Genomic DNA, 9,549 nt, shown 5'->3' with positions numbered 1-9,549 from the left:
TATCAAATTGAGTTGCTATAGTAATATTAAATATAAAGTACATTGGTCAGAATGAATCAAAATTAATTCAGATGGCCATAGTGACATTAAGTATAAAATACGATGGTGATGGTTGGTTTTAAGCCATGAAGAAATACTACCTCAATAATGCAATCACGTATAGTTGCTCAAAAAATGGCCCAGTAATTATTACTTTGTTTATCATTTATTTTTTTTCTAGATAATGCTATTAAGGCTTTTCTCATCATGTCAGTTTCATCTCTTGGAGATGCTCTAGCAAATTAGAGTAATGCTATTTGTAGCCTCTCGTTATGGAGTCGTCTTACGTGGCATACACATGACAAATGGTTATTTGATGCATATATTGATGTGGTAGTTTTTTATTGATTCATGTATCAAATAACCACTTACATTGTGTATGCCACGCCACGTAAGACGACTGCTGTAGTAAGCGACTATGAATGACATTATTTAGCAAATTAAATAGGATTTTCTTTAACTAAATATTGTAATGTTTTTATTATTAGTGTTTAAACAATCGGAGTAGATAGATTAAAATTGAAAATTTACCATGCTTAATCATAATTAATACAATATGATCTCAATTAATGGTTTGAAAATGACTAAACAGTTTTTGCTTCTATTTAATTTATATATTTCTATGATCGTATTCCTATATATAAGTCAATGGTAAATGCATATAACATGAGCACAAGTACTTGTAAAAGTTTCAAGTTCTAGAAATGGCATTCCTTATTGGAGAACAATCGGTTGAGCTTCTACAAGCTCAAGCTAAATTTTGGAACCACGAATATAACTTCATATATATCGCATCTCTCAAATGTGTAACTCAACTAGGCATACCGGATATCATCTACAAACATGGTAAACCAATTACACTCCAACAGCTAGCCAATGTACTCCCCATCAACAAAGCAAAAGTTCATGGTGTGTACCGTCTCATGCGGGTTCTAGTTCATTCAGGGTTCTTCATCAAGGAAAAAGTTTCCGATGATGACGCAGATATGGGGTATTGGCTTACACCGGCTTCTCGTCTCCTCATCAAAGACCAGGCCTTGAGTATGATACCATTTTTGGAGGCCAGTTTCTATCCTACTTACTTGAAGCCATGGCATCATATGAGTGAATGGTTTCAAAATGACGACCTCTCTGCATTCGAGACAGCCCATGGAAGCACCTTATGGGACTATGCTAGTCACGACCCGAAGCTCAATGAGCTTTTCAATGAGCACATGGTTAACGACACAGAGTCGTTGAGTAGGATAGTTATTAGAGATTGCCAAAACGTCTTTCATAATATGAAGTCTATGGTGGATGTTGGAGGAAACACGGGATTTATGGCAAAAGCTATTGCAGATGCTTTCCCACACTTGCACTGCACTTTGTTTGATCTTCCACACGTTGTTGCAGGCTTGACAGGTAGTAAAAACTTGACCTACATCGAGGGAAACATGTTTGAATCAATTCCTCAAGCAGATGCAGTTATGCTCAAGGTTTGGTTCTTTTTGTTCCCCTTACATTACCTAAAAAAATCGAATTCTTACACTATTGATATTTGTTAATTATAATAAATATTCCTCGTAGAAATTTAAGTTCAACTTTTTCTAGATATATTTATTCACATCTGCCCCCAAAAAAAAAAAAAGAATAATAAGCATATGATGCACTCGTACCTCATGGTGTTGTGGTTTTCTTACATAACAACTATACATTTGACTGTTTCTCATTTCGTGCATGCTAACCACAAATTTTTCATACTAACAAAAAACAGTGGATATTGCACGACTGGAGTGACGAAGAGAGTGTGAAAATACTGAAGAAATGCAAAGTAGCAATCCCAAGCAAGGAGAATGAAGGAAAAGTGATCATTATTGATATGATTGTACGAAACAACAAGGAAGACCATCAAGAGACTGAAACTCAGCTCTTCTATGATCTATTGATGATGGTCTTGAACAATGGAAAAGAAAGAACTGAGAAAGAGTGGGAAGAAGTTTTCTTTGATGCTGGCCATAGTGGCTACAAGATTGCGTATGAATTAGGATTGTGGTCTCTCATTGAGGTTTATCCTTGATTATCCAGTCTATGATAATCAAACAAAAACTTTTGTTATCTTAAAATAAACATTAGAGTTATGTAATTCACTTAATTTGGATGCTTGGTGCGAAAATAAGCTGTCTTGGCAGGATTTTCATTTTTATTTGAGTTGTACTTCTGTTTGATGACATGAACTATTACTTCACTGCTTAATATGGATCAGTTCCAACAATCTATAATTTACAGTGTTTGAAAGGATATGTTTGTGCAGTAGATGCTTTGGGGAAATAAATGGTGTAGAGTATGGTTGATGTGGATTGGGTGGGGATTAGTCTCTTGAGGATCGCGAGAGACTAGTGGTACAGGATGGTTAGTTGTGATGCCATGATTAGATATCATTAGGGGACATGAGGGATTTTCTTTCGAAATATTTCATCGCAACTTTAATTTTGTCACATTTTAAGGTAGTACTTCGTCTACTTCCATCATTAATTGACCGTGACACCATAGTCACACAATTGAACTAAGTTATCTCAAGCCATATCAAACTAAGGTGTAATTATCCAATTAAACAAAATTAACATATATTTACGTTAACACTACAGTAAAATATAGTAACTGGGAATAAAATTTGTCCTATATATTTCGTTTGTTTAAAAAAATTTATTATCATCGGAACTAAAATATTATCAATTCTAGTATGAATTACATATTTATCCATAAATTTACAGGATTTTGGTACATGGATCAATTCATAATCTCCAGTAACCTTTTAAGTCTCATTATAGTTCATTGTTTTCTTGTATATATTACTTTGAACCATTCACAACTGAGGGTTAAAACTTTTGGAGCCTTCATAACGTAATACAATCAACTTGGGGCAGGGAGATAGTATAAGATATACCGAATAAATTTAGTATTTCATCAGGAAACTAATTTACATGACAAGTAGAGATTTTATCTTGATAACTCAGACAAAATTCATAATCAAAAGCCAACAAACAACATTTAGGTGTTACTTAATGGCATATAGTTTATAGGAAAGAACAAAATCTCACATGAAAATTCGAAATTATTTATTTGTTCACGAATGTCAAGAAACAGATAATATTGAGAGAAACTTCTCAAAACCTTTTACTGTAATCAAATTCAACTAATTTTTGTTAAGGCTTACAACTCGTGTTTAAACAATAATAAAAATTTGGATAATGACGAAAATTAAAGATAATGATAAAATTACATTCCATAATACTCATATTTAATCTGAAACAAACGATATTAAATTCTAAAGTTATTAAATATAACAAAATTATCCAGAAAAATGTTCAAAACCCTAAATGATGAAATTTGGCTGAAAAGTTCGAACAAACAAAGCCATATTTGAATTGAAGAAAGAAAAAGGAAAATTCTTGAATTCTTGAATCTCTTCGATCCTTCTTGAACAATCTCCTTGCATCTTCTCTTTTTTGCCCAAAATCCAAGCAATTATCTTCAATTGCATGTATGAATGTATATTCTTGTATCTTGTCTCTTGTTCTCTATCTCAAGGTTGGTGTCCCAAAATTTGGCCTCTCAAGTTTATTAAAAATGAGTCTGAATTATATTCCAAAAAGAGATTTAGTCAAAAAAGGAAATAGAATTTTCTCTATTGGTACGTATCATGCAATTGCATGGTTATAGCTATTATAATTGCGTGACTTTGCTATTTGACCTGCAGGAACACATTAGAGTTACCTTGCAATTGCAAGGAAGGTTCATTGCGATCGTAAGGCCTTCTTTTTTGGTTTCTTCGTCGATTTCTTTCCTCTGTTAAGCTGGAGTCCTTCCTTGTTTGAAGTATAGAATCTTCATCTTTCAATTTTTCATATTTGATCCTAGATTTACAACTAAGTCCTCTATATTTCACAATGGTTCTTCTTTAGTCCTCTGGCGTTTTTACTCGTATTCATCATAAACCATCCAAGATCGTATTTATCGTACAACAGTAGACAAGTGTAAAAAAACATACTTATTGTATATCTATCTCAATCAAAATCAACTACTTAACACACATAAATAAAATATAAATGGCTTAGTGAAATAGCTTGTTATTTTGCTTCACGTAAAAAATTCATAAAAGACTTCCAAGATATGCTACCAAAATTAATTCATCCACTTATCCATTGCTAGATCGATGTGTGTGCATGGTCAAGTCAATCACCATATAACTTTTATAAAGTTGATTATTTCCCGATCCTTAATGATAAAATATTTCCTTTGTCTCTCGATAGATGTACAACCCAAATTTGTTCTTCATTCTCGTACACTTGTTGTTTATTCTAACAGTTGAATTCACAAAACTTGTTCATTTCCTACTAACTTTAGTTGAGTATAATCTATGAAAGTCACTATCTCGATTTCTGACGACTCTCTCTAGATTTGAATTTCTGAACTTTCAAGTTTCAATAAGGCTAATTAACCTCACTTGAATTCTATATCTACAAATGAAGTGTCCAAGGCTTAGCCATGAAGTACAAACCTTTCACTATTGCCACTACTTACATACTCACACAGACAATACGAAGACACACTATTTTTTTTTTATTTTTTTACATGATTCCTTTTTACGCTATTTTTCTCGTTTTCACTTGTAGGTAGTTAGTTTGCTAAAACATTGATAAAATCATGTCGAACCATTTCTTCCTACTATTTTTTCGTCTCCACTCTCGGATATGTAACATCGTTAAATGATAAGTGTATCTAGACCAAGAAATATAGAAATTTAATAGTTCATTTGATTAATTATAGCCTAATTTATTGTATATTTGGTTCATTAGGTAAAAGTCAATGATTGAAAGCTAAATTGAAAGAAAGAAGTGAAATTTAGCGAAACGACAAAGTTCAGGGACCCAATTTTAAATTTTCAATGGTTGATTCGAATCACAAAACAATAACTGGAGATTATTAGGAGTCAATTGGATGCAATTAAAAGTAAAAAAATGAGTGATATATGATCAAAATATTTTTACAAATCAATTTCTAACCACACAAGTTATGTTCCATTATTTTATCCTGAGATTGAGACCCATTTTGACATAGTAAACATTTGAATAATTGCGTAGGGACAAAATCATGCACGATTTCTTATTTGATTAGAACTCTTTTGGAACCCAATTTGGACGTTATTTTTGACCTAATTTCACCCTCTATATATATAAAACATGGACAACCATTGAAGGACACCTCTCACACGCCATTATTCATCAATTACATCGATTAAATAGAGGTAGAGGTAAATTCATCGATCATGTGAGAAAATTAAAGACAATTTCAAGACTTCATCAAATTGAAGATTGCAACTTAATAATTGAGCAAAGAAGAGAAGGTCAATTGGAGATTCATCAATAAATCATCCGAGTTATGTTCTTCCCATTAAACTTGATTTCTTGTGATTTTGTAATGCTAGGCTAGAGTTTTCAATTATTAGGACATATATGAACCCTTGTTATGATATTTTAATATAAATTCAATAATTTGATGTTCAATATGTATTTACTCTTGGATGATTGTTATAGAACTTAATGCTTTTCAATTAGTTGACCACTAATTGGAATGTTGTGTGAATCTTATTGTTCTCGAGAGGGAAAAAAAGGATAGATAGCATGCTGTAACAATCGTTGCAAAGTTCGAAGATAGAGATATACCACTATACTCTGCATTTTTTTAGATGTTCTAACATTTTTAATGTATGCTTTCATATTCGTATCTTTTATAGAGATATAGAATGTCACATGAAAGGGTAGATTTAATTGACATCGAGAGAAACTTTTAATTAATTCAGGAAATTGTTCAATAAGAACGTGCACATAATATCATGTATTGAATTACATTGAAACTGATTAATAAGCGAAATTTGATGTTTTAGTAATATCTCGTCTTTATTTACAAATACTCCATAATTTGCTCACTAGAATAATTAGTTTAATTAGTATAATTTCTTCAAACAAATTTGGCTATTCTATTAGAGTTAATATTAATTGATGCTAGGTTAAATACGTGTCCTCGTGGGAATGATATCCAACTCACAACTTTATTACTTGTTCGCAATACTGTACCCTTGCGGGAAATCAAATGATCACTATAGTTTTTGATTTGTTTGAATTACCAATGCAGGCTTTTTTTTTTTTTTTTTTTTTTTTTTTTTTTGAATACCTCTCCATGGACTAGTGCCATGCCTTTTGTTGGGAAGAATAGCTGGGATAAGACTCCTAACTATGGTTACTGCCTAAGTTCCATCTGTTAGCCAAAAATACTCCACATAGATGTTTAACATGCATATAATCACCATCTATCTAAATAGGTTCCAACACCTATTTAACCATCCCCAAACTATCCTTTCAAGTGGTGAAGCACTACTAAAAAATAGAGTTTCAGGCACGGATTTTCCGTTCCTAAATCTTCAATATCTGTTGCTAATAATCTTTACCAACGGAATATTTGCAACCACAAATCCATTGGTAATTTGAAGGTCGATGATAGTTATCAACAGATCATGCCGTAGCTAAAGAGTAAACATTTTATTAACGAAAAATCCATTGGTAAAGTGTGAATCTTTTACCAACGGAATTTCCGTTGGTAAAAGTCTTAACCAATACCAACCAACTTTCCGTTGGTAAATATCTACCATTACAATTGGTGAAAATCAATGTTGTAAATAACCGTATAGTAAAAAAGTTATTTATTTATTTATTTATTTATTATTATTATTATTATTATTATTATTTATTTAATAGTTATAATATTTTTTTTATTTTTAGTCAACTAAATTGAAAGGCCAAAATATTGTTTAACTCCTTATTGGACCACTAATTTATAGAGGGCAACTACAAAAATATTGTTGTAAACTTTCGATGTGGGATAAGTGAATAATTTTTACCAACGGAATATCCGCTGCTGAAAGTTCAAAATGTTAAACGATTATATTAGGCACGGAATATCCGTTGGTAAAGAGATATCATTTTTACTAACAGATAATCTGTTTTTAATTACCAACGGAATATCTGTAGGTAAAAGATCAAAATGTTAAACGATTATATTAGGCACGGAATATCTGTTGGTAAAGAGATATCATCTTTACCAATGAAAAATCCGTCGTTGATTATTGTAGCTAAAAGTGAATTACTTTTACCAACGAATAATCCATTTCTAATTACCAACGGATGCAATCCATTGGTAATATTCAGTATATCACCTACGGAATATCTGTTGGAGGAAGATCCAAATGTTAAACGATTACATTAGGCACGGAATATCAGTTGGTAAAGAGATATCATCTTTACCAACGGAAAATTTGTTGCTAATTATCGTAGCTAAAAGTGAATTACTTTTACCAACGAATAATTCGTTTCTAATCACCAACGGATGCAATCCGTTGGTAATTTTCGCATCCGTTGGTAATTTTCTGTAGGTGAAAAGCTATTTTTTAGTAGTGAAGGGATTGTGTTGTGTAATACAGTTTTGATTTTAACAACCTCACTCAAGCTCATTCAACCTAATCTATTTGTAAAACCACGTTAAAGATATATGATCACTGAAGTGAGTATTGTACTCAAATTGTATCAAAATCTAACAATAATAAGTTTCAAAACAATCAAAGTGGCATAAACTAGTAGCAATTCAAATACTACAAGTAATTCCAATAGCATTATCATTACTGGGCAAGCTTAAGCAACTCAAACAAGCACACAATAATACAAATGAAATTAATTGGAAGTTTTTAGATTTTTTCAATTTTTACATATGAAAAGTAGTAAAATGAAAACACACAACAATATCAAATCACTCAAAATATCGATTATTGTATAAGGTTAAAAATTTGATGTCAAGCACTCCCAAACCCAAATTATACATTGCCCTCAATATAAGCATATACAAATCACAAGGAAATACGAATAACAAAAAGGAATTCAAAAACTCATCGGTGGTGAATCATACAAAATAACATTCCCTTGCCCTTCTCTGTTGTACATGGATCTCTTCGTTTGGATGCCATTGTACCTACTTATTAGATGAAAAATGTGAGCATTATAGGTATGTAGTGATAACGTGTAATACTAATTTTAATCACCAATTTAAACCCCAAACAAATGATAAGGTATGTGAAAGAAAGGAGGTCTGGAATAGGGAACGGAGCCCTTCTGTGTGTGGTGTACTTCGTGTCAACACCTCATCAAGATTACACAATAGAAATGCAAAATTGCTCGCACAGGGATGCAATGTAGTGGTATAACATATGATTTGCATGGGAAAACAAGACATAACAAGAGGACTTGTAATGCAACACCGTCGGAGGTGGAACACAATAAGTCCAAGGGTAAGAGATGGACATCTACGTCAATAGACAATTGTCTACGGAAGAAGGCCGGGGGAGGAACTACATGAAGAAAGTTTAATTATATTTTTGTGAAAGAGAGAAGCTATTTACTTAGGAAAAATAGGAGGGAAACAAATAATAGATTTTGGAGGGAAGATAAAAAAGGTAAATGAACATTTTTCCTTCGTTAAAATTTGGTCAGAGTCTTGATTTCGGTTAACTATCGTGCCTTCGGACGAAAATCATTCACAAGCCCTTTTACAGCACATTTGTTGAAAGATTTAGAATCGTGCTGCAAATTTTTAAAATATTTAAAATCTCTATTGTAAATTTTCTTTTGATCAATTATAGGCTGTTCTTATTCACACATAAGTCCCTATTTGACAACCATTATTTAAAATAAATAAATTATCAACCGCACATTCACACAATGAAATATTTTGCATGTAAACCCAAATTTTTTTTCTACTTTTTAACCATATATTCTCAAAAAATTTACGGTTCACAACTCTATTTTACCCAAATTAATGTGGTCAAATAGGGACTAAAAATTTGGCAATTATTGACTTGTGCCTTTTTGTCTCCATTATCCCCTTAATCACTAAACAAAACAAAGCAAATCAAAATAAATTCCAGATTTTTCGTGTTATAGTGTGAGAGGAAGAACCCAATAATTAATAATAATATTATTAATAGTTGAATCACGTACTGATAAAGGAAAAAAAAAAAAGGGATACATGGAGAGAAAAAATGGTTGTTCTTAATAACGATTAGTTTTCATTTGATTTTGCTAATCTTTTGTTATGTGAAGAAGCAAATGTCTGATTTGGTTAGATGAAGAAATGAGAAAGGAAAGCAAAACCCTAATTGGGACATTGCATAATATGATATTCTAATTACTAAAAGGACCTAACCCTAATCGGTTTTAAATTTAATTAGAGCAACCAACCATAATCCAACTACCAAGATTAAAGAAAATCTTGTCATCATTAAGATTTCTACTATTTTTTGCGCATTATGAAATTGTTGAGATAATTAAAGCTCCATTTAAAGAGAATGAAAGACTATTCCGAAAACCATCCACGATACACAATCTAAAGCTTAATGCAGATGCTACTTTTCAACATGTCTGGGCGTTA

General features: G+C 31.8%; 1 protein-coding gene across 1 annotated transcript; it reads left to right on the top strand.

The window, feature by feature from the left end:
• Positions 1–710: 710 nt before the first annotated feature.
• LOC111383829 (trans-resveratrol di-O-methyltransferase-like) lies at positions 711–2,264 on the top strand. Its single transcript, XM_023007988.1, has 2 exons — positions 711–1,514; positions 1,793–2,264. Exons 1-2 carry the CDS (start codon positions 744–746, stop codon positions 2,093–2,095), a joined length of 1,074 nt encoding a protein of 357 aa, XP_022863756.1. The 5' UTR covers positions 711–743; the 3' UTR covers positions 2,096–2,264.
• Positions 2,265–9,549: the final 7,285 nt, after the last annotated feature.

This window comes from Olea europaea, unplaced genomic scaffold, assembly GCF_002742605.1.
Source record: "Olea europaea var. sylvestris unplaced genomic scaffold, O_europaea_v1 scaffold2769, whole genome shotgun sequence".
Lineage (NCBI taxonomy): Eukaryota > Viridiplantae > Streptophyta > Magnoliopsida > Lamiales > Oleaceae > Olea > Olea europaea.
This window is presented reverse-complemented; position numbering and strand designations above follow the sequence as displayed.